The following is a 26,133-nucleotide window of genomic DNA, read 5'->3' as shown; positions in this document are numbered from 1 at the left end:
GAATATAAATGCAAACACAATATTACTTACATTTTCTTGTCACGAGGGAAACTGAAGAAAGACCGCATTCTTCTCTACTTCATAGTTACTGCAGCTAAACACAGCGCATACCTTTCCCCTCATGTTGAGAGGAGATATCAAGGAATGACACATGCTACTATTTAATTATGTCAACTCACTGAAAACGCACCATCCAATCAGAAAGATGCTGAATCTCCACCCCCTGGTCATCATTTGGAATGGACAATCTGGAAGGCACTGAATTGTTTGAGGAGTGGAGTAGGTAAATCCAAGGATAACCTAAAAAAAATGGCATTATCTGAAAGATCAGTCAGACTTCTGCGATTGTGGGGTGCAACAAACTACCCAACACCTGTATGACTGCTAGTCCTGCCTGTTTGTTGTACACTTCAAGACATGATTCAATCCACTGAAGAGGGAATTTCTGTTGCCCATTCCTGGGCAGACATTGTGTGAAACATGTTTTGTGACATAAAATGTACTTGGTTTTATTTGTATATAATACCTTATTTATAGTTTAAGTTTTTTCAACACTCTGACACGAAATAAATAATACTGAAAATGCATAAATAACACCAAAAACTTCACACGCAAATACTCTTGCTCTTATGACAGAATTAGTAGTTCTCAGGTCAATCCGCTAGAGAGAGCTCTAATAGCTGTCCCTCGATATCTCGCTGAGTGTCGTGTATTGTCTCTACTGTATTTGACGGATGTTATTAATGACTTTGCCATTTGCTCCGGTCCCTAGGTTAACATTCGACGGCTTCTCTGAATTACAATAGGTTAAAAAGAATGTCCACCTAATCAATACATATTTTATTTGTGTTTATCCATACATCACATTTTGGTACTAGTTTCGACCATGTTAGGTCATCTTCAGCCAAGTATAATTAAAATTGACAAATGGTTAATTTATTGCATGCTTGAAACAATCCCTCTTCAAAACATGTGTTCACAAATCTCATTGTAGTTTTCCTTTTGTCATTCTTCATAGTTTTATTATTAACTTAGTAATGTATTTAAATTTGCTCTCAATTCTATTAATTTTTTGTTTGGTTTTAACTATTTTAAATATCTCATAATTTTATGTATGGTTTTGATTAGTATGTGGTTAAGTGAAAGAGAGGGCCTCGAGCCCTAACTTCGCCACTGAAAAAAAGGCATTAATAAATAAAAAATAAATAAATAAATTACTCACGCAACAAGATTTTGTTTTGACAACAATCACAACTTTTATGTAAAATACCAAAATCCAGAACAACCACCAAATGTTGTCTAATTAGATAAATTGTACTCATTACGACTTTGTCGTATGACACGTTACATGGGCACGTTTTAATAGATATATTGAACAAAATTAAAGTTCCTTATGTATAAGTAGAACTTTCTTCTTCACACCATGTGGACACAAGTCTCATTACACCACTTCTGCGACTTTCCTCCAGCCGTCTTTTTCCCCAACTAGACAAAATTTCGAAAAAATTTGACACTCTTTTGAGTTATATTTTGTTAAGACTTAACCAAGAGACAACCTGATGTGATGAATTCATTTGTCAACATTTTAAAACTTATGCGACGTCATTTGGACGTGATTTTATTTTTTAATAATTGAATTTTAACTCTTGTTCCTTACAATATCAGCATAATAGTTAAGTGCACTATTAGATTTTTAGAACAAATTTATAATTGTTTCAAGGGTACAATAAGTTGAATACTTGCCAAATTTAATTATATTTAGCCAAAGATCTATAACATGGTCAAAACTAGTACAACAGTGTGATGTACAATCACAAATGAAAGATGTACATTAATTAGGTGGACGTTCTTTCCAACCTATTGTAATTGAAGAGGTGCCATGCATTGTGGGTTTCATCTCACGATTATGGCATTAGAGTCAAAGGGGAAATTATTATGAAAATGCAACAATATCACAAAAAATCTACCAGGGCAGGGGGAAAAGAAAGCAGGAAATTGAATCCTTTCAAACATTACTGCTCAACCTTCCTCATTTCACAGTGATACTTCAATCGCTACTTCCTTTTGCTACCCATGAGTGTTGTGAAATTCAAGATTGAAGGAGCTCTACTATGCTCTTCTCTACTATAAAACCTTCAGTAACATTGTATTTGCATTATTAAGTGTATGTAACAATAACTCTTCCACAGAGAGTTTTCAGTGTTGATAGGAGAAATCGGAGGGAATTCAGGCCTACATTAAGCACATCTACTGTGGCGTCGTTTATGGTTCAGAAGGTGAAAATGTCATCACAGGGGGGGGGGGGGGGGAAAGATGCTTCAAGAAAATCCACACTGAGAAGCAGCTGTTGGTTGTGAAACAAGCTACGAAGAATGTTTTATGACAGAACTAGTAATGTGCAAATTTTGTGTAATATCAAATAATTTAGAATATGTTGCTGTTGGGGAGGGGAAAGGGGGTGGGTGTTATTATCGAGAATTTAGGAGGAGGATACTTTGGATTTTACTCAAAATTTTCTGAGGTGGTGGGGATTACTGAAAAACCCACTTCAAAGGTTGGCACCTCTGTAATTGTTCACCAGTACAGACCAAACATGAAGATTATTTCATATGATATAGCTTCTCTGAACACGTCCTCATAGTAGGGGACAGGACACAGCCGTCGCATGCATCTACGTAATTTTTGTAGGCCCTAATTCCAACTTGCAGGAAAGCTGTGGAAATGTTGCCTCATAGGCTCCTTACTCGCATCCTTTTTGTATAACGTCGTGGTGTATTGCTACCAAGTGTGGAGGTTTTAGAAACAGCCATGTCTTCATTTGAGCCGTGTTGAAACACCGGATCCCGTGAGATCTCCGAAGTTAAGCAACATTGAGCATGGTCAAGATTTGGATCGGTTGCCACGTGCTGTTGGTGGGAGGTAAGGGAACGGAGTGGAAAGGAACTGGCCACCCTACTGTACGTAAACTCCGGCTCAGGCACACCTCTGCGGAGGTTCGGACCTGCCTTCGGGCAGAATACACCCTTACCTTACCTCATAGAGATGTTGCATATTGATTTGCATCTCTGTTGAGAATAACGTGATTAAGGAAAAGGGCTGACAGTTACGAGGGCACAGTGAAATTATCATAATATTCCTCACTGTAACTCAGATTAAAGATAGAAATGCACAAATATCATTTGCTGTCGTTGAATCACGTCATTCTTCTCCTTTGCTGTCTTTTTCCCCGTTTATGCGGGTGGACGTTTCTAACAAGTTGTTTCCATTTCCCTCGGTCCCAAACGGCATCTTCTCCTTTATCTTCCTGCACACAATCCATCCTTCTGGGTCTTCCTCCTACCTTCAAGTATTCTCTATCCTTTACCCCTGTGTTTAATGTGCCGTACCTGAGCAATCCTCTTTCTTGCACCTTTCTAGATATTTCATCAACTTTAATGCTGCCTCATATAAAGGTGTTCTTGATGTCGTCTTTCCTCATAACCCCACACATCCATCCCAGCTGCTTACAGTGTGACTGCACTGTTGACAAAGTTATTTAACCTCCTGTCACATTAAGACCATGCAGCCTGAATTTGGCTAGATCTAGATTAGGGGACCCGAATATGGTGAGGCAACTGGTATCAATCTGTTGCCTCGTTGAAAATAAACATTATGTAGTACAAGGTTTGATGGTTTCATCGCTACACCTGGTAAAATTAATCTTCATTACTAGAGCCCGGATTTCCATGCACCATCAAATCTCAAAATAGGTATGCATTAATGCGCTATCATATGGCGAAACATGCACAGTAACCTGGAACATATGCACTATCAAAATTCAGTTCCTTTCGAAACATTGTACAACAACAAATTTCTCCAAATTGTCTTGCTCATCCCTTTATCTGTCAGCACATTCTTAAGCACGGAAAATTATATTTCTACGTCAGAAGAAGTGACAGGTGCATACTTAAATGAAGACGTTTGGGACAAAGTGAGGTCAAATTGTACGTATTTTGTATTTTCACCACAATACGCCTTTCATAAGCTTGACAAATTCAAAATCAGGATTTGAACGGATCACTTTGTTCAACCTATCTCTAGATGGCGCAGCTACTTCTCCGTGCGTTGATTGCAGACAGATTTGAGTGTCCTCAATAACTGGTAATGATTGCCTGCTGCGATAACGAAGACGTGTGACGAGTGAGAGTTCCGGGTAGGAAATTCCAGGATAACAACGGAAGAGGATTCAATTCAAAATCAAGGTTTGTTAGCTGCTATTTCAGTAAATCGGCATCACAGAAGTGTTATACAAGTTGTGTTTGTTTCGTCTACAGCAGGGCCTCTCAGGGTGCATGCGCGTGGTGCATGCACTGTGCACGGTGCAAAAGACGACTTCGCTTGGTTGACCAGAGTGCAGACCCCCCACTCCTCTCTCCCTACACCTGTCTCTCCGTTCGGCCTGTCTCCGCGTTCCTCACCTTCACTGCTGTTTCTCCCCCACTGCGAAATGTTTACGTGTGGTGAGCGGAGACGCACAGTTGTATGGGACAAGGTTGCCAGTGTTATTAAAAAAATTAAAAAAGTGAATTAGAAATACACATACATGTTTGAGAGGAATGTAAACATAATTTTAAAAAATGCAGAACCTGTAACCAAAATGAAAATGCTACAGTACTGGAACAAACCTCATTTGTGGATATAGAATGCTCTTCTTCGAGCTGTTTCAACTTCCTTAATTCTTTCTCTCTGACGTCTCCTATTGTAGTCTGTTGTAGTGTCTTTCAATAGACGATTTTCTTACGCACGTAATTATCGTCCCACAGATTAAGCATTTGGCGTTATCGTCACGACAAACAAACAAAAAGTACGAAAGTTCCCAGTTCGATTGAAATGAACTTTCGGAAGTCTTTGCTTTCTTCGAAACAGGTTGCTCCATTATTATGTTGTAGTCGTGCGCTTATCTATTTCACTGATAAACACGTCGTCTACCATCAAACGCTTCGTCGCTCTCAGCACACTACACCATCCGAGTCAAGCCGAGTTGAGGCGAAGCGTACCGATGCACAGTGCACAGAGCCTATGCACCTCGCTCTGCACGCGTGAGAGTTTGGGCGTTTGAGAGGCCCTGGTCTACAGTAACATAGACAAAAAATGAGCCGTCAATGAGCAATGAACAATTTATGGTTCAATTTGTAGCAATGTATGACTGGGACCTTCCGGCTTACGTCAATGTTTACTCAAGCAACGAATGTAGTGCTTGGTTAATTGAATTTCAGGATCTGTACCGTACATAGCCTACTAACTTTAGTTGTCACATAGGATGCCAGGAATACATTTTGTCTGTCTCTCACCAACAGACATACTGTATAACATGGTAAAACAGTCCCATATTCTGTAAACCACCATTCATGGCACTAACATGAGACTTTAACATTATGTATTGCCATATTCAGAAGAAAAGTCATATTATGCAATATAAACGTCTAAATATTTGCTATTAAATAAAAAAAACCCCTTTAAAATATTCATAATGCATCAATATTGTCCTAAAAAGTCCAAAACATGCCAACATGCAGGCAAAAAGGAAGGTTATTTGGGATCATTGAGCCATAAAACGAATATTTGCAAAGTTTGAGAAGTGCAACCAGCTTACTTAAAACATGTATTTGCATGGAAATCCGGGCTCTACTCATTACTCGTACATTCCACAACACTTTACGTTCCTCACTTCCACCTGTATAGTTCCAGTTTGTCTGGTAGATGGCCGAGCCGAGAGGCTTAGACAGCTGAAGTGCTGGTCTTTTGACCCCAACTTACAGGTTCGATTCTGGCTCAGTTAGGTTCGCAGATTTACTGGCACGTGAAAACTCCTGCGGAACTAAATTCGGGCACCTCGGTTTCTCCAAGAATTGTAAAAGTAGTTTGTGGGACGTAAAACCGATAGTAATAGCAGATGTTCCATAACGAAGTATGTTCCCCTAACCCCTCAGCTATTTTTAACTACCAATTATTCTTAACATCAGCTCTCCACAAGACCGACATGTTTGATCCATACTGTACAAAGGCACTGCCAGATTGTGACCTAGAGCAAAGCAATTTCTATATCTATATAAATAAAATTGTAGGGGTCCGCTGTCTGTAATTTCTTTTGTTTTGCCAATTTTTCAGATATTTATCCGTTTTAGGTCAACTCAAGACAGAATCGGTGGTTTTTACGTTTCGTGTCTGTCTGTCTGTTCCACCATCACGTCGAGACGGCTGGATAGATCTCAACCAAACTTCATATTTAGAGTATACTTATCCCGGGGAAGGTTTCGATATGCATATCATTTTAAAATCTTTGAATAGACGGGGGGTTTATAGGAACCATTTTCTCTATACTATTGATTTTCTGTAAACTTAGTTTACCATACGTGAAACATCTCTTCATTATAAACAACTTTCGTTATGTTCATAATTTACCTTACTCTTCACATGACGGAGAAATTTACAATTTTCCGCTGGTATCATGCTCTGCATTGAGTGATCGACAACGAACCTACAGGTTACCATGGCAACGTCTCTGACTGCATGCCAGCAGGGAAGTAACATATTGCCATTTTCCTCATCATGCTTTTAAATTCGTGTTTGTTACTTGGGTAGAAGGCAAGAGAGGCGTCAATCGGCCTATCTGCGGGATATTGGCGGAATATCGTTGGATGTTATAACCGCCCTTGAATAGCTTAAGTAATAACACCATTAGTCATCTTATCTGTTGACCTAAGAATGCCTGCGCCTAAATTTCTCCTCTGTTACCTCTTTCTAATATCCATAACTCACACCAGCATAATTTATTGAGGGGCATTTGATTTTCCAATACATTCACTTGACATTTACATATTTGTCGTTATCCGGCTGTCCTCAGTTATAATCCATTTTCTATTACTTTCAACTTTCTTAACTATATTATTTTCTTCCTTAATTACGCCGTATGTACGCGAGTGCTACAAACTACTAGATGTATTTCCACCAAGACTCATATTTAGAATACACCTGTCCTTAATAGGTTTTAGGGCAAATATTGTTTCTAAATCCCTAACTGACTGGGGGTTTATACGAAACCGAAACAGTGATTTTGCACGTCCACAAAATATACACAACCAAACTTAATGGAAATCTACGTACCTTGGTAGAAATTAATTTCTAAACCTTTTTTCTCATGTGCATCATTTCGATACGAGCATTAATAAGGGAGATATCATTTACGGACCGATTTTCTGTAAAAGTCCCATCGGACTTAACTCACGAGCGGGTGCATGTAAAGCGTATTCCTTACAACTTGAAAACTACTGAAGACATTTGAACCAAAATTTATATTTAGCATCGACCTATCCAAAGGTAGGTTTTAAACGTAAATAACATTTAATGTTCCGGAATGGACTGGCGGTTTATAGGGAACCGAAATGGTGATTTTACTCTTCCACAATATATACAGAACAAGACCAACCTGACTGGAAATCGACCAAACGTAATGGAATTCCACCTCTAAACCTTTTTTTTTTTCATGTGCTTTTTTTCGTCAGGAGGATTAATAAGGGAGATATTATCATGAATGGTCACTTTTGCAGGTTAAGTCCAGCGGACATAGCCCAAAAGGTGTTTTACATGGAGCAGATTCCTTATCTATATAAATCAAGTCGTAATGACTGTGTGCCTCTACACTGACTATTTTGGCGAAATTTTCGTACAGCTTTCTGTTTAAGGGGTAATAACGACCATCTCCATAATTTTTGGTTTAGTTTCCTGAAAGTCCTAATTTTTACCCGCCTCGCCCAAAATCCAGATTGCGGCATAATCTGCCAGAAGAAAAAGAAGATAATTGAAATTTGACAAAATTATACGTTTTAGCCTGTAACAAATGGAAAACATCCTAGATCATTAAATGTTTCACTTTTTATCCCTGAAGAATATTGAAATAAGCAGGCAATTTTAATGATGGTGCAGACCTTCGGAAATTCCTATCACATAACGGATTGCACAATCTCCGTTCAATTTGGAATGATCTACAACCTTGGTCTTATGACTTTTTGCCGTATCTGTATCCATTTTACATTTGATTTTTCTCTATTAATCGATGTTTGGAATTTTCACATGCATAATTCATACTTTCAATTACTTATATGAAATACAGAATCATCAAACTCTTCATGAAAATTGGCCCACCCAATAGCCATATGTGAGCCAAATGCTATGTATGTAGCTGTCACATAATTATCCGAAAAGTAATGTAATGTAATGTGAGATAATCTTACAAAACCTTTACCCTGTTCCACGTTTCTAACTCAATCTGACCCAAGAATAGATGACGTATCATAGGACCAGCCATTTAGGCCACTAAATCCGACGTGTCTTATGGTATAATCCTTTGGCGATATGACGTACGTTTAGTAGCACTTAATCTGTAAATGAAGGTCTTCAATATTGTAAACACGCATATACTTTCTTATGTCGATCTATATATATTCACTGATGTCGATTTTTAGCGATCGAGAAAGGGTGGGTCTGCTATTGTAATCAGTACTCCCCACACCTTGACTGGCAGTAGGAAAGGGTTCCTTCTCCAACTCCTGTGTAACTGTCATTAGTAAGGAAGGCCTACAATTGTAATGAATAGTTCCCTTCTCGATTTGACTTGCAGAAGGCAAGTGAGCATGCAGTTTTGTTTAAAACTCCCCTACCCGATTGTGTTTGGCAGTAGGCAAGGGTGCCCACCATTATAAAGAAATGTCCTCATCTAAAATGTGACTGGCATTAGGCATAGTGGCCTGCTATTTTGATGGAAACTCACCAACTTGGTGTGACTGGCAGTAGGAAAATGGGCCTGGCATTATAATAACTGTACAACTCAATTTCGAGTGATAGTAGGGTAATTGCCTGCCATTATAATTGAAACTCCTCAACTGTAATCTGTCTGGAAGTAGGAAAGGGGGGCTGCCATTTTAACGAAAACTCCCCAAATCGATTCTGTCCGCATAGTAGGCAATGGGGCCTGCAATTATAATGTAAACTTCCCAACTCGATTGTGAATGCCAGTAGGCAAGTGAGCCTGCCGTTATCATCACAAATCCGTAACAAACACTTTACATTGGAAACAACGTACGGGGACCTCCCCATGCTGTTTCTCGGATAACGCTAAGAGACATGCCATTTTAAAACAATCTTATTTAGTGCATGTACACTATTTACTTCGATATTCGAATACAATGTAGAATACCGTAGCGAAGCACGGGTACATTTGCTAGTTTGTCATATGTTTCAGTGTCAAATGTGTTTTATTTCAACTAGTTAATGAGTTTTAAAGTTGATTGAAACAAGACCGACAAGTCTGTTTCATGTTATACAAACACACGACACTATTTTAAACCCAGATCCAAGAACTTTCTTTAAGTTTCAAGCGTTTCATGTCGTATATATAATTTGTCATATTTTATGTCAACTTATTGATATGTATTTAGGCAATAACGTTGATTTTTATCATATTCCCCTGGACTGAATTATTCTGTAAGAAATGATGACTCCTAGTGTGTCAAAACTGGTCTTCGCTTAATAAATTTCAAATATTTTACATTTTGTTGAATGGTGGAACATCCCTCAAATCCTATTTATTAGCAATATTATTGTCTGGTAGATCCTGCATTTATGAAAAAAAAAAAAGTTTCCATAACTTGTGCTCCAACCCTTGTACATAACGATTTCTGAATTTTAACCCTAAGTGATAATTGAAGGGCTTCCCTCTAAAAATATGCATAATCTGTTTGTCATTTTACAAGAGACACATGTACCACAACAAATCAACTCATTTTACAAACTTGAAAAATGTGTGAAATAGTTTTAATAAAGACTAAAGAGTTCCTTAAAAATACTGTTCATAACATGCTCATATCGTTTATATCCTTCCATCAGTTCTTCACTAATGCAACAAAAATGTTGGGTATCCTGTATATCATACATTGTATTAGAGATAACATGACAGTTCCTTCAGATTTTTCCAAACAGTTCAAAACTCAATGCCTAATAAAAGCAGATAAAGGGATTAGAACTCCACATCTGTTTACTGTTCTGGTGTGAAAAGTGGCTAATGAATACTAGGTACAGTATCAGTCAGAAGGCAAGCTTTTGTACTACTTACAATACTGCGGTTCTAAAGATTAGGTCCTTTTTCTTTCTCTTTAGTAATAGGAATGAGTCCTGTGTACATTGGTTTGAGGCTTGTAAATGGAGTAACAGTATATTTTTCATTTGCCTTGCACTTCCCATGGTGCTTCTTTGTGACATTGTAAGTACTTAACATTAAGAATTTCATTCTTCAGGTTCTGTATTGAATCAAGATTCACAATAGAGAAATGGGAAAGTTAATATCCACCTTTTCAATACAATATATTACGTGAAGGTTTACATTTAAAACATTTAAATAAACGTGATGTTTTAAATGTAAACCTTCACGTAATATATTGTATTGAAAAGGTGGATATTAACTTTCCCATTTCTATTGTGACATTGTAAGTACTCAATGGTATGAAATGAAATGGTGTATGGCTTTTAGTGCCGGGAATGTCCGAGGACAATTTTGGCTCGCCAGATGCAGGTTTTTTGATTTGACTTCCGTAGGCGAGCTGTGCGTCGTGATGTGGATGAAATTATTATGAAGATGACACATGCACCCTGCCCCCCTGCCAGTGAAATTAACCAATTATTGTTAAAATTCCCGACCCTGCCAGGAATCAAACCTGTGACCAAAGGCCAGCACGCTAACCATTTAGCCATGGAGCCGGACAGTACTCCATGGTAGTGTGACTGGGTTGAAATTGAACTATAGTAAGTTTAACCGTCAATACAGATTCGATAATGAGATTCATAGTCTGTAATAGTGGGACTGTCAAGCCAATATACGAAGCCACGTTTGTTACTTTTAAAGCTGGTTGTTTCCTTAGGTTAGACTTCAGTTGCATCATATAGTTTCCTGGATCATCATTGTCACTTGAAATGGATTATTATTACAACCATTCTTGATAGCATCTTCCCATTGTTCTGGAACATAAAGAGAATATACTTTTCTCCTTTTTAATTTGAGTGATGCCACCAGCCACTGTAACAACACAGCCATTGTACATTTATTATTCTGTACTTCAGTGGTCACACCTTATGGTGATGCTGCATTCTTGACGTAGTGCAAGGGGGCATAGTACATACAAATATATACTAAGGCCCACAAGAGTTGGACTCTCTGGCAAGAAAGAGTTGACTAACACTCGAGCAGTATTGAGTAGGTGGTTTCAATAAATTAATGTTTAACATTTAATAATGGTCTGTTGCTCTGGCAATGATAACAGCGATGCCACATTTAAGGAAGCTATCGCCACATGGGTTGGCTTGCTCTCTGTCACTTTTGTGATATTATTCAGAGTGGTACTGTGTTAGCTATGTTAATTGTTGCTGCTTTATGTATTTACGTGCTTGTTTTCTGAATGTGTTTTTAGTTAGGTTTTTTTAACTTAACCAGTGGCTAGTTGTACAATTCTGTTTTGTATTTAACATGTGTGTTTGTTGAGGTTGTCAGAAACTGATAATTTTGTTAATGATTATGAAATCTCATATTTATTGGCAATGACACGTTCTGTCTTAAATGCTGGAATTATTAGCACTTGTCAAAGTTTATTGAATTGCATTAGGCTTACGTGTTTTATTAAACACTCGGCCTGTATGAAAGGGTGATGTGCCGCATATGGAGGTAATAACAACGGGACGTACTTTGTTCTCAACTGGTTTTGCCACTAAAATGTCATACTCCAACTCGTGTGGGCTCAACTATAGTTGAAAGTATGATACTATCTCTATGGACTCTTTTAGCCAGGATGCATATAGTTTTTGGTAGAATACATTTGAATGTGTAAGAGTAGGACAGAGCAACACGCAGAACAAAGCTGTCATTTTCTCTAGCAAGGGCAGTGTCCTCATTCATTGCTGTGTAAACGTTTTAGGCTTTATGATGACATTCACTCTCACATCGTATCTTTTCTTCCTCTTCCAACTGTGATGCAATTAATATTATATGCAGTTTATCACATCTGACACTGCTATCTTGCGGCGTACAGAAGTTTTCAGACTGGCCTTGGTACAAAAATTCTTTCTGCAAGTAACATGCCTTTGGGCTTTTAGAGATGTGTACTAGAGTTTCTTGCATATCACTTCCTTCACGCATTAATGGTAAAGGCTGCTTTCATCCTCTAATTCTTTGCTCACTTCACACTTTTTTACCTAGGTTTTTCATTAACAGTTTCCATTGCACGTACATTTTTTAAAATGCAAACTAACCATATTTTCTGTTCTTTGATTTGTTGGGTTCTGAGAAAATTGCTCTCTCAGTGAAAGTAAAAACCTAACCGGTAGGATGTCTCAGGATGTATAAAGTGAATGCACTGAGAGTTTTGTGCTTCAGCATGCATCTGAAAATCATATTCATAAGGGCATTGATAAATATTAAAGACTATGTCTAAAGTAAATTTTATTTTTGTCGACCTTAGCAGCATTGTTCGGGAAAGGGAAGTATTATCAAGGGCTTAGTGTTTTTACCTTGGCTGGTAGACAATAACCTTAACTACGAACGTCAACAAATTCATTGCTTCCAAGCATGTCCTAAGTTTTTAACTGCTGTCAGTGCCAGAGAAGTCTCTCAATATTTCAGAACTCTGATTCAAATAGGATCTTATATTTCGTGTTGATGGCATGTAAATACAGACAGTCAATCAATGAAGCTTTTAATTAATTGATTGCTATGCTGCTGCTTATGTTGATTTAATTATATAGTTTTCAGTTCTAAAATCAAACATAGTTGTAGATAAAACGAGAAGTTGCTGAAAATCAGTCTAGCTCCAGGTAGCTTTCGTGGAGGTGGTTGCACGCAAGCCAAAGTACCAGCTGATTTACATCCCCAGGTAGTTTACCTCGTGCGCAGCAGCAGCGTGTTTACCAGCAGATAGTCAAACTGGCCCTACAATGGATTCTTAGTCAACCATTTCATAGTTTTACAATTAATATTCAACAAATTAAGCATGGGACAAGCAGTCCCACTCTTCTGTTGCAGCTTCAGTAAGATCTGGTGGGTTTGGACCCTCTAAACTGGCCACTTTCAGCATGTCGCATGCATGCATGCATGCCTGTCTGGGGACTGTGCAGGTGAATTCATTTGAGAGATGTTGCGACGTTGGAGATACTGCAACACTGTCCAATGATAATGTTTTGGGTTGCATTAAATGGTCACAGAATGCAGTTTGGAAGGGCCACACAAGTGGTTGTAACAGCTCTTTCAGTGCATCCTGGATGGGAATAAAAGGGGTCCTCCTTCCCAGCATTATTCTTGCCCAAAACTTAACGGTTCCGCTTCTAGACGTCTATATTGAAGACGTCCAGAGGTTCTCCATATTCTTGTAGGTTGGGTGTCGGGTCGCAAACCAATCCTGGTCACAGCGGTAAACATGCCATTACCCCCATTCTGCTGTGGTCCAGTAGTTATAAGCAAGAGCTTTGATACGTTCGGTTCAAAGCTTCTCATTGGCCTTGTGGCCTGAAAACCAACCTCGTGCACTGTTTGGTCGGTGATACAAGCCCCTCTTCATACCTGCCAACTTTCCCGTTTTAGGCGAGATACTCCTGATTTTCGACAGTTTTTCCCGCCTCCCGATTATTCTATTATTTCTCCCGATTTTAGCTTATGTTTTATGGTGAATTTCAAACATTTGTTTTCATATCCCGCCATTTCATCTTTGTACGGAAGTGGCCGGAAGTCCTTCGCTCGTTGGCTGCTTTCCGATGAAATATACAGGGTGGCTCACTTAAACCTTTCACCGCAGATATATCTGGAACAACAAGATATATTGAAAAATTACTTTCACAGGCATGAAGGGAGGGAAGGGGCTGATTACAGTAAATACTATGAGCCAGTCAAAAAAAGTGGGGAAACAGTATTTTCAACATCAACTTACGTTTTTTTAAAGGGACACTCTGTATTTCATGCACAATCGTTAACATGAAAAATGACATAAGTAATGGCGTTTGTTTCATCGCAATGGGTCAATTACATCCCGAGATATTGCAACATGAAGTTGACGCTTGAGATAAACAAAACGTGCAGCAGTTGCACATCCCGAGAGTCAAGCACGAACCTCACGGTCCTCTTACTCACGATATGATTGCTATACTACGATGCGACAGGCACTGTACTTTATGCTATTTGCACTGTTATCAAGAGGGATGAAAATAAGGGAAGGGTTTCCTGCCACACAAAAAGGATATGTAAATAACGGTTTCTCTCTTGCGTGTTTTATTTACCTACACAGTACATTGCAGTACTCTGTACTGTACTACTTCAGAATGTACATAATTCGTACAGCAAAGTTACTGTAACAAAATTCTCTTATTTTCATCCCTTGTGATAACAGTGCAAATAGCATTAAATATAGTGCCTGTCGCATTGTAGTACGGCAATCATATTGCGAGTAAGAGGACCGTGAGATTCGTGCTGGAATCTCGGGATGTGCAACTGCTGCACGTTTCGTTTATCTCAAGCGTCAACGTCACGTTGCAATATGGGATGTAATTGACCTATTGCGATGAAACAGTCGTCATTACTTACGTGATTTTTCATATTAACGATTGCTTATGAAATAATACAGGGTGTCCATTTAAAAAAAAATCAGTTGACATTGAAAATACTATTTTCCTAAGTGTTAGACTGGCTCATAGTATTTACTTTAATTAGCCCCTTCCCTGCCTTCATGCCCGTGGAAGTAATTTTTTCAATATCTCTTGTTCCAGATATAGCTGCAGTGAAACGTTTAAGTGGGTCACCCTATAGACGTTTATTAATGAGAAATGCGCACCAAAGTGCGATGTTTATTGAAATCTGCATATCGATTGTGGATCTCTCATTCTCGCGTGCTATGTTCATGTTCGTGCACACCAGTCTAGTCGCCAGAATTCGATGCGTTTAAGAAAAAGTAATTTAGTGACAGAATGTCAAAGATAGTGACTAGTGACTTTTATAGAGAATTTAGGAGGCATTTGGAGATAATTCTGGCGAATTGTAATTTATTACTTGATAAAAATAACATTGTGCTTTGCATGATCGCATGGGTGCATGATGCAACGTATTAATTTATGCATTTGCTGGTAATGCATCAATGTGCAAGACATTCACACGTGTGGAGCATGAGTTCACACTATTTTTGGAAGGCTTATGAGAGACCAATCATCTATCTCACTCACTTCGGGTGTGGGAATGTGGATTTATAATTTTAGCCTTGTAGCCTCGTATAGCAAAGGCCGGGTTTTGAGACAATGTGTTATTATATACTATAGTACTCCTGTATTGTGCAAGACATGTGGAGTAAGCAGTTTTTACCAGGTATATCTCCCGATTTTTCCTGATTTTCATCACAATCTAAAGCTGACTGTTTGAGATAACAATCCTGGGCTGAGGTCAGCTAGAACGAGGCCTAGCGCTCTAATTTCCCACTTTTCTGTACTCTAGTATACGAGCAGGATTGTGATAGTCTAATAAATAACGTACCTATGTTAATGTCCTATAATACTCACTTTAGTTGAAGTGCATATTTTAAGTCTAACAGACTAATCCAAAAGATTAAAGATTCATTGATTTGATATTTTGTAATGGAAGGGTGGCAGACTGAAATTTTGGGTTCGTTATTTGGAGAACATTTTGAATAATTTTGGAGACCCTGTATGATTGTCAGGTGATAAATTAGCAATGAAATGTAGGAATCCTATTGCGAGTCAAACTGGTCCTATTTCGTAGTATGCAGAAAGATTTAGGAGGCTAGAATTGCAACCCTACTGAAATAACTTTTACAGGGGAGTTTTTGTTCTGTACAAGCCAGTATATTGAGACAAGCACCACATCAGAACGCTGCTTTTTTCATGGTAGTGGTACTTCCCCTGACCAAATTAGTCTCTCTCTTTTGAGTGTCATACAAAAGAAATTCTTACCACAGAGGGCATAAGACAAATTATTCCTCACTACAATGATTAAGGGTTATAAATTTCATTCTGGTTGGTCCGTAGTGAACCGAGATTACATGTGATTTCTTCAGGTAAAGTTTTCCACCTATTCAGTACAGTAAGCTTTTTGCAGTTCAGTTATTACGTTACATTATAAAGTTCAGTACTAGTTTTGACCCTACTTGGGGTCATCATTAGCCATAAATATTCAGTTACACAATTTAGTCAAAATATCTTAAAACAATACATTTTAGTTAAAATAATCTTACATTATCCAGCTTAAAAGTTAATGGTGAAGAAATACGAGGATAATAAAACAAATATGAACTAATATGCCGTTGTAAAATGGCTACATCTGGAACCAAGTGCTATGGTTCTAACTGTATATCTCTCATTTGGGTTCTGAAAGAATCGTTTTTTCGTAGCACTGAACGAGCACAATTATGATGAAATTTTATAAAATAAATGCTTCAAAACAGGCTGAATAAATATATTTCTAAGTACTAATAGTCTAAAAGTGAGTCTTTCTGGTAGATTCTGTTGATATTGGCCTATGTTTCGGTGCTCTTGAATTATACACTATTTCAAAATGTTGGCATATGTATGTCAATAGAATATAATTGGACACTTTGGGAGTGAGTTTTTCGTTAGTTCTAATACCAATATAAATGGTCCGTTATTGGACATTATAAATTTTCCAGGTAACTCATTCCTGGTTGCCAGCGTTTCGCCTCCATGTGCTAGGCTGGGCTCATCAGTTGGTACCTAGCACACCTACCAAGACACTGGCTCGTGCATACCATGGAGGCCACTGCATTGGCTAATTGTAGCCACCGGCAGTGCCAATGCACTATGAGACTTTGTCTCATTATCCAAAATTGATGCTTGCTTGGCCATCGAATGATATAGATTTCCATAGAGAATCTGAAATATCTGTTCTGAATGAGTAAATTTATAATACCAATATAAATGGTCCGTTATTGGACATTATAAATTTTCCAGCTAACTCATTCCTGGTTGCCAGAGTTCTGTTAGTAAAATGGCCATGAAGTGGGGAGAATAATTCATGTGCTTACTGTATTGAATAGGTGGAAAACTTTACCTGAATAAATCACTACAATGACCCAAGTGACAAGCTTATGAAAGGTTTGTTGTCATGTATTGATGGCAGGAAGACAAAGGCTTCTAGAACTCATTGATATATGCAGTTTCCATGAATTGTGGACTGATGCTGTAAAAATGCTGGTTTAGATTAGTACTGTGTGGAGCACACATGTATGCGTACGTAGAACGGATATTAACTTTTATCCTAGAATGTATACATTGTACTAGCTGATGTATCCGTGCTTCGCTATGGGGTTCTCAGAAAGACTGTCTTTGTGGTTTTCCTAACTGAGGTCAACTTAGGCCATTACAAAAAAGTCAGTAGAAATGCAGCGATTAAAAGCAGTGTTATCATATAAAATACTTGATCAAATGAAAAACCGCACATTTTCTCATTTTTAACAAACAGTACTACGGTGCCTATCTAATGGTCCAAAGTTCCAGTGCTGGAATGACTAGGCCACCGACAGCCGTGAACACTCCTCTGCCATTATTCCGTTAAATATGCACACTGCTCATTCCAGTCAGTACCTCAGAGTGGGGATTGAATAGCTCGAATGCTATGAAGAACCAGCTTGTTACGTACCAGTAGTATCAGAAAATTTATGAACCATAGGAATGGTGTGCTTAAGCGGAAAGTTACCTAAGTCACGAAATGCTTCCCACCAATATTCAGGTAGCCTGTTGTACTCGGTGCGACCGTGCGAGTTGGCTGTGCGGTTAGTTACGCGTAGCTGTGAGCTTGCATCCGGGAGGTAGTGGGTTGTACCGTAATTAAGGCCAGGGCCGCTTCCTTCCCACTACTAGCCCTTTTCTATCCCATCGTCGCCACAAGAACTGTGTCGGTTTGACGTAATGCAAATTAAAAAATATATTCTGTGTACAGCTGTAATCCCATCTGAGATGAGTGGCAACACAAGACACAAAGCACATCACAAATAATGTTATTGTTGATCAATGTTATGAGCTTTCTCTATTGTAGGCCTTCACCTTGTTTTCTTCTGACTCTGTGATATTAGGGTATCTTCAAAATTTTTCATAGTATAGACCGTAGTTCTTTATTCCCCGATTTTACATACCAATCTTCAATTTCACCCATTTTCTCATGACTTGGCGTTGACATGGACTTTGCAACAAAACTCCAAATTCGTGAATGTCTGTTATCGTAGCTGGTACGGTGAATATGTATTTGACATAAATGATCAGAAATTTAATACTATTTTAGGACCACTAATAACACAAATATTTGAGAATTAAATTTTAGGTCTTCCCCTAAACTTCCATTTCACTAAGAGTGAATAAAATAATTTATGACCTAGATTGTAGTGACTTATTCCTAGACTTCACATACTGATTTTCATTACATACTCTTCAGCCGTTTTCTCGTGATGCATGTACATAGATATAGAGAGAAATTGTGGAAAATTAAAAAGCGCATTTCCTTGTTACTATGGATACGACTGATACAGAAATACCATCCTTTTTAAATTTTGAGGAACGTACAGACAAAACTCTTATTCTATTTATCTATCGATATATATATTGTACCGGGAAATGATTGTGGGGTTTGAGCATGGGAAGGATCTCGGGTAGTGTTCGGTGTATTTTGGAGCAGGTACAGAGACGGATAGTATCACAGGGCGAATAATAGATGGTAATTCTTTTTTGTAAAATTTATTAACAATATTCACAGATATATCACCCTGCAATCTGAATGGAGAACTCAAATTTGTAGTTAATATTTGTCAAAAATGTAAAATCAACGATCTTCTTGAAGTCTGTTTGCTTGAGAATATCAAGAATAATGATCACTCTTCCATAGAACATGAATAACCTACAGTCTTTCTAATTTGAATGTAAACACAAAATATCAATTTGCACCTGGGATCAGTTCATTATTTCTGGTGCTGACTTACAGTCTTTCTAATTTTCAAACCACAAAAATGAACACACACATCATGGAAAGTTTGATAAACTGATAAAATCTTTGATCTCTTGCTGAATGTTTCTCAGTTTGATTGAATTGAAAAAAATTAATAAAGCTCTTGAAAATCCTAAAGTTCATCTAGGTAATGTGAATTAAATTAATTAATAACTGTGAAAATGAATTTATAGAAAAATGTGAACTTCTTTTAAATGACAATAAAATTATGAATTAATATCCACACAAAGCACTTGTAGTAACACTGTACTGGACTAAGTGCTTTGTAAAAAGTCAGTCAGTTGTGATTACTCGCTCAGTATACGAGAAGATCTGCTTACGAGTGTTGGAGTTGGAGACTTTGTGTCTGGTACATTCCGCGGAGTGCGGGCGAAGACTCCAACTCAGCACCGGCGATGTTCAGTGAAGATACCACGTCGACGTCCCTCGATGGGTGCCATAACTGAAGAAACCATGTAAATCCCTCGTTGGAAGCGACATTCGACGCAGCAGGATCTCGTAGTACTTTTGCCAAGATTTCCATTGTTCTTGGGGTAATGTTGAAGTCACAAATATCACGGATATTAATACGACACACCATCGTAATACACAGTTCTATTACTATATTGATTTTACGATGTTAAATTAACATTCACAGTCCATGCTGCAGAAAACACAGTTCTTATATACACAGTTCGTGGGTTTGAGATGTAACACAGTTCAACATCCACAGCTAGCGTGCGCTCGCTTGAAAGAGGCTACAAGTAGCACTAAGAACTCTCGAGCCATGGCTAACGAAATGGCGCATCAAGGTCAGTGTTGACAAGTGCCAGGCCGTGCTGTTCACTAAAAAGAACAGACGCACACGCAGACCAGTCAACATTAAACCGCTAAAGCTTTTCAACGAAGATATAGTGTGGCATGACAAAGTCAAATACCTAGGAGTACTCCTAGACAGAAAGCTCACCATGCTACACCACATCAATGATATCCAAAGAAAAGCACACATCTTTTGATCACCACTGTGAGAAACCCAGTGAACATAAAGGACTTTTTACAATAATATTAAGTAGAACCGACTAGTGTGGTGTAAATACAACCATAAAATCGCCTTAATCTGTTCAGAGACTGTGATAGAGACTGTTACAAATCACATTTTCAAGTGCTTGTGGACTGTGTTCACTACTTTACAATCGTATTTTAGAAATAATTAGTGAAGATTATGAATTGTGATAGCGGTGTCATCAGCGTAGAGGTGTGTGGTAGTGAGTTCTGTAGTAGGCATGTCGTTTGTAAACAGTACGCCTACTTTGAACTCGCGGCCCTCCAGATAAGATTTTATAAGTCTTATATAGCCTGGGTGGAATTCGTGGTCTATTAGTTTCGCTAGTAGGCCTTCGTGCCAGACTTTGTCAAATGCTTTCTGGATATCAAGGAAAACCATTCCTGTGTCTCTTCGTTTGTTGAGACCTATGGTGGCTTGTTCTATGAATCGAGTGAGCAGTTGCGGGGCAGAATGTCCGTTCCTAAAGCCAATCTGCTCGTTGCGAATTATACCTTTTTCCTTGATATGCCCTATTAACCTTTTCAGTAGTATTTTCTCAAATACTTTACTGAGGGCGTCCTGAAGGCTGATGGGCCTGTAGTTGTTGGGGTCTGACTTGTCTTTGCCTGGTTTTCCAAATACGAGGATCCTAGCCCTTTTCCATTGTTCAGGGTAATATTGGAGTCTGAACATTGCATTGAAGATGCTGGTAAGTAGTGTTAGGGCTTTGTGAGTTAATTTCTTAATTATAATATTCTGGCGCGGTGAGCTTATCAGAAGCCTCTATATGAGCTACAGTCTGATAACTGCATACGGGAGATAAATCTCCACAATGGAATTATTGCCCGCCTAGCAATTCCGAATGGAAATTTCTAGATTCCCATGGAGGGAATTAGATATTTTTCTCCAATAGAGCATGTCAAAAAACAATCAGGTGTAAGGCTTTTCAGGGGTTTACATTCGGAAACTTCATGTACGGTACGACGTTCTTTTACTATTTCAACAGCGTTCGATTACGGCCATGATTGTCCTTGCGAATCGCGACGGAGCATACTTTCTGCACACACACTAGCCTGTACACGGGACTGCACTGGCTATGGCCTTGGCCCAGTGGCCTATATATACACGTCTGGTGGGCAGCGCTTGGAATCAGGTGACGAGGGGCGAGTATTTCTCCCAAACTTTAAATTGTCATATTTCGGAAGCCACTGGACGGATTGACTTCAAATTTGCAGTGTTTTACTTCCGGAACATTAGTTATAATTCAGCGTTGGTTTCGTGTTAATCGGTCCAGGCATTAAAAATTTCATGAAAATAGCCGAGAAACTTCTGTAGGGGAAGTAAGCTACAAGCGGCTGTTAGGTCACTTGACCTTGCTTGACTTGCGTTCTCCCTCGTGGAGTGCAGTAGGTACGAGAACATTCTCTCACACAGCTGTTCACGTATCGGAACTGAATTGTATGCTAGAAAATAACATTTGTAATTTATATGTGCCAGGGCCTATGCCTTCCTGGTACTATATATGTATATATATAGATCATTCCTTCTCCATAATATTGTGAAATGTTTTGATTTGTAAACTGGTATTATTTTTACTCATTTAAGTCTATATATATCATTGTTTCAGGCCTAGTTTGATTGTGGCATGCCTGAGTCCATGCAGAGCGTCTATGGCCGAGCAACCTAACTGTGTTCCCGGGGGGTCTGAATCGCTTCTCGAGACAGCTGGGGCCGACACAAGGTGAGAACAACAAAGAAGGCTGGGGCATATTTTGCAGTGGAGAATAATTTGCCTAATATTTTGTTCCTCTTGTGAGTTGTGTAAGTCCTAGTTGGAAGTTACCAAGGTGACCAAACTCCTCAACAGTACATCCTGTTACGGAACTGTGCGACCCCATTGGAGGTTGGGCATTGTATTAGTAACAGAATGCACTGGTGATGACAGTCATTAAATATTGTTTTTTAAGTGTGTTAGTTTTATTGTTAATAAAGTGGTTTGTTGTAGACACAACACAAGCAGAGTGAGTGGCTCGAGGAAGCGTCCAAACTCCTCTGCCATCTCTGGGCGCTGGTCATCGTCTTCGGCGAGTGAGAAGCGTAGCAGAGTGACGCTGCTGGGTTCCGAAGAGGGCGCCACCACTAGGGGTCGTGGACACACACGGGATCTAGCCTCTTCATCTACTACGGCGTCGGTGAATTTGGTCGAAGCCAAGAGTAAGTTGCAGCACAAGGAAAGTATTTTTCCCGGGGCTTTGAGGCGGAGCACGAGGGGGGCAGGCAAAGTTGGTGCTGTGGATACAAACGTCTTGCTGGCAGAGGACGGTGTTGCCTTGTCCGTGAGAACCCGTGCTGCGAGTAGAGGCAGAGCCGGCAAGATTGATAACGCCAGATCGTCCTCGTCTTTGCGAGGTTGTGGTGGTAGTATCGTCGCTGGGAGAAGCTTAGCACACACTGCCGAGCAATCCAAGGCCGCGTCCAGTACAAACGGAAGGAGTTCTCGATCGAGTTCTGTCACTTCTGAAGAGTATAGAAGCTCATCTGTGCTCTCGACACGAGCTACCGTAAAGCAGACTTCAAGAAGGCAATCCAGCCGTGTGACTTCTTACAACAAGCTCAACAACTCGTGGCTTCACGGGAGTAGTGCCACCCTCGACACTCAGAATACGGGTACTGTGAGGAAACAGTACACGGTACCTACAGCTAAAGACAGTAGAGGTAAACGGAACGGAAACAACAATAACCTACCAGGTTCGTCGGCAAGCAGCGCCCACAACAGTAGTGAGTCAATTAATGTGAAAAGTAGTTGGCGCCGAGCGTCGACATCGACCAAGAGTTACGGCCGCAAGAGGGATCTGACGTCAGAGGCAGCCACCCGAAATAATACAGGTGAGCTCATTCCTGGTTCATCTGGTGGTGGATAGAGGGTGGGAGGGTAGCGATGTGGAGGTACATGGTCAGCAGTCTTCAGGACAGAAAACTCTGATTTGCTTGTGCTCCTAGAATTGGAGCTCACCTGCTGAGGTGTTTGTGGTTGTCCCATTGACATTTCTATTGCTTTATAAGGCTTCAGTTGTGCTTACGTGTGGGGTAGAACAAGTCTGTTAGCTTTGTGGTGGTTTAGAACTTGTCTGTTGTAAAAATTATGTTAGAATGCATTATAGTGTGAAGATGTGATACTATGAATAATTTACACATGAAGATTTTAGTAGATGGGCATAAATTTAAAGTACCAATTCTTAGTATCAAATAAATATTTGAACACAATGGCAAGTAGGTGTGGGAAGGGGGAGCAAGGGCAATCTCCACACCTACGTTAACCACAATTTTTCTACGTAATCTCACAGTTCGAATGAAACTGTTGCGACCTCACTACAATGTTGAGAAATTATCTATTATGAATTTTAATGTTTTGTTGAGTTGTTGCAACAGGTTTAATAATTCTGGCATGCAGAGTGGGATATCCTAAGGATGCTGGTGAGAAGAGACGAGAGCGTGTAGATTATCAAATTGATGGTGTTATGCATCACTTGACCAAGTGCCAAAAGTAGATTTGGAGATATTGACACAAATGCAAAATCCTTTGTTTTAATTCATATTTCCTGTTGAATGTGAGGTATTATATACCAAAATGAAGATAACATAAATTTTGTTCTAAATGTATTCCATTTATGGATATTTGAAGTATATCATTGTAATCTGAGATAATGATGATTGGTCTCTTTATGCTTTATTGCGGTTACATTAGTTTTTTGTTTTGCTTTACTTGACCAACAAATAAAATTGTCATTTAGTGATCGATTTGACTTTTAAAAATTCAGTGCAGTGTAAAATATGGTACTTGTTAACTAATTTTATTGCTTATTTAAGTACAGGATTAAATTATACATAACAGCGTACAACATGACATAGAAAAAACACGAATTTTATAATATTTAGTAGTATAGAAATTACACTGGTAGATCATAGTATTAAATCATCTTAAACACAGTTTCTCCAAGTGTAATATAATGCAGGATTTTAAGAATTTTTGAGTTCAAAATCCATATTACAACAATCAAACCCATATATATATATAATCGTCTATTCCAGGATCACTAAACAAGCCCTTATAGAAAGGCTTAGCATTATTGGGAATTAGCTTCATGAGAGAGCACAGGTCGTTCAGTTTTGCTTCTGAAACTGGTTTTCCATTGGGTCATAACGTAGCGAGCAGACCATGTAGAGTTGATCAATTTTCATTCTGAAGCCATGACCAGTTGTTGATTTCTTAATGTTCACTTCAACAGTGCGTTCTGCATCAAAATGCATTTTGAAGATAATGCTAAAAGGTTTATCTTTCTTCAATTCTTCTTTCTCTCACATGCAGCCAGTTTACCTTCTCACTGTTTGTGCCTGTCTTCCTGTTTACAATGTGCTTCTCCACATGAACTGTACTATGAAAACCTGGTCCGGTCATTCTGTGCACAACAAGCAGGTTCTTCTATCGGCACATCTTCATTACATTTATGTAGTCTTCAGCGGTATGGGGGCGCTGCTGAAATTTGAAAGCACGTTTTATACCCCCAAAGTCGCTGTCGTTAGGGAGGAAGCTGTGGTTTGGAAATAGAAATATTCGTGTAATCTTTTCAATGGTAGAGTGTTGTTCCAAAACAGTTTTCAGAAGTAGGACAATCTTTATATTACGATTCTGGCCTCCGCAAGAATCTGACCACAATATGACTTCTTTGGCTTTGTGTACGTTTTCCATGAGATGCTTACAAGCAGAATCCAATCTCCTGAGACCCTCGTCCTGCTTCTCCTTCCAACCAGACGTATCAAGGACCTTTATTATCTTTCCCACTATGAATCCCTAAGTTATATAACAACTGGTGCTTGTAAAAAACCACATCTGTGGGAATATGGGGCAGTGGCGGTAGTTTTTCAAGGTCAAAACAAAACTCTACCAGTTTTTCATCCAATTTTGATTTTTCCATATCGGAGGATTTTAGTTTCTGGGCGTATGCTGCAGGGAAGAAAATCTGTCCGGGAATCTGCTACGCGGGAATCTACATTTAGCATCACACGACCAAGTGACTGCACGCTTGTCGTGTGGTCATTTGATGCATAATTCAAACTCGGAAATAATGGTTGGTCACTTGATGCAAAATTTCAATTTAATGATGAGAGGTTGGCGTTCGGTCAAAATTAATTTCCCGCGAAATCATATTGAGATTAAAAGTCCAAACATTACCTATGTAAAGTTTACACCTTTAGCTACCAGATGGTGCAATAATATGAAAAAAATCCATTTCGGCGCTTGGTCAATTGATGCATAACACCATCCAAATAATTGAAAGCACACTATTCATGCGGTAACAGAGATGAGAACGTAATTGATCCTCATTGAGAGGACAATGTGACGGCACAACTTTGTTTCTCATAGCTCTTAGCTAAATCCAGTGCATGCTGCTGTTGAGCAAATGCAGTGCTTGATCATTGTAGAATGATAAAGTTTTGCCTTTATTTTATTAACACTCTGGTGCTGGGCTCCAACAGCCGATGGTAGTTGATTTCTAGTACCATCTACTGACCAGTTGGCTCATTAAGGTTACTAGAGACTCATTTATTTCTTTGCCACTATGCATCTTGTCCAAAGAATTCTTTTGTCTGGCCTCTTTCTCATCTTACTGTGGTGGGAATTTGGTGGACTTTGCCCAGTTTTACTGCTGTGTTCCCTTCACTATTGCATGTCTCTGGTAGTGTATTGAGACAAGCACAAACACTCGGTTCTGCGGCTCTGTCAGAAATGAAATGTAGGGCCTTCTCAACCAAATGCCAGTCAAGGAACCTCTTCTAGTCCAAAGAATAATGTAGGAAATGTACTGTAGACTAAGAACATGGTACACGTGGTTGTTGCAATATGCCAACATTTTTCATGAATTATGTACAGACCAGTTATCAATGTACCAAGTGACATTCTGAACTTGACGTTACTCTTTTCACATCAGATGGTACACAAAGCTTCGTATAGGAGCGATTCGGGCACATTTGT

At 39.0% G+C, this 26,133-nt stretch overlaps 1 protein-coding gene across 17 annotated transcripts in view; it reads left to right on the top strand.

Annotated features, from left to right (window-relative positions):
• ctrip (E3 ubiquitin-protein ligase ctrip) overlaps positions 1–26,133 on the top strand; it is a 322,022-nt gene that overhangs the window by 22,920 nt on the left and 272,969 nt on the right. For 13 of the 17 annotated variants that reach the window (XM_067157963.2, XM_067157962.2, XM_067157961.2 and 10 more), the window contains exons 2-3: positions 21,730–21,843; positions 22,108–22,988. In XM_067157963.2, the coding sequence (XP_067014064.2) occupies positions 21,773–21,843; positions 22,108–22,988 (952 nt within the window). In that variant the 5' untranslated portion in view covers positions 21,730–21,772. Of the gene's footprint in view, positions 1–4,222; positions 4,242–21,729; positions 21,844–22,107; positions 22,989–26,133 lie in introns of those variants that run through there. The other 4 variants (XM_067157972.2, XM_067157971.2, XM_067157970.2 and 1 more) reach the window with 2 other exon arrangements.

This window comes from Anabrus simplex, chromosome 14 (genome assembly GCF_040414725.1).
Source record: "Anabrus simplex isolate iqAnaSimp1 chromosome 14, ASM4041472v1, whole genome shotgun sequence".
Lineage (NCBI taxonomy): Eukaryota > Metazoa > Arthropoda > Insecta > Orthoptera > Tettigoniidae > Anabrus > Anabrus simplex.
The sequence above is the reverse complement of the archived record's forward strand: the minus strand, read 5'-3'. Positions and strand labels throughout refer to the sequence as shown.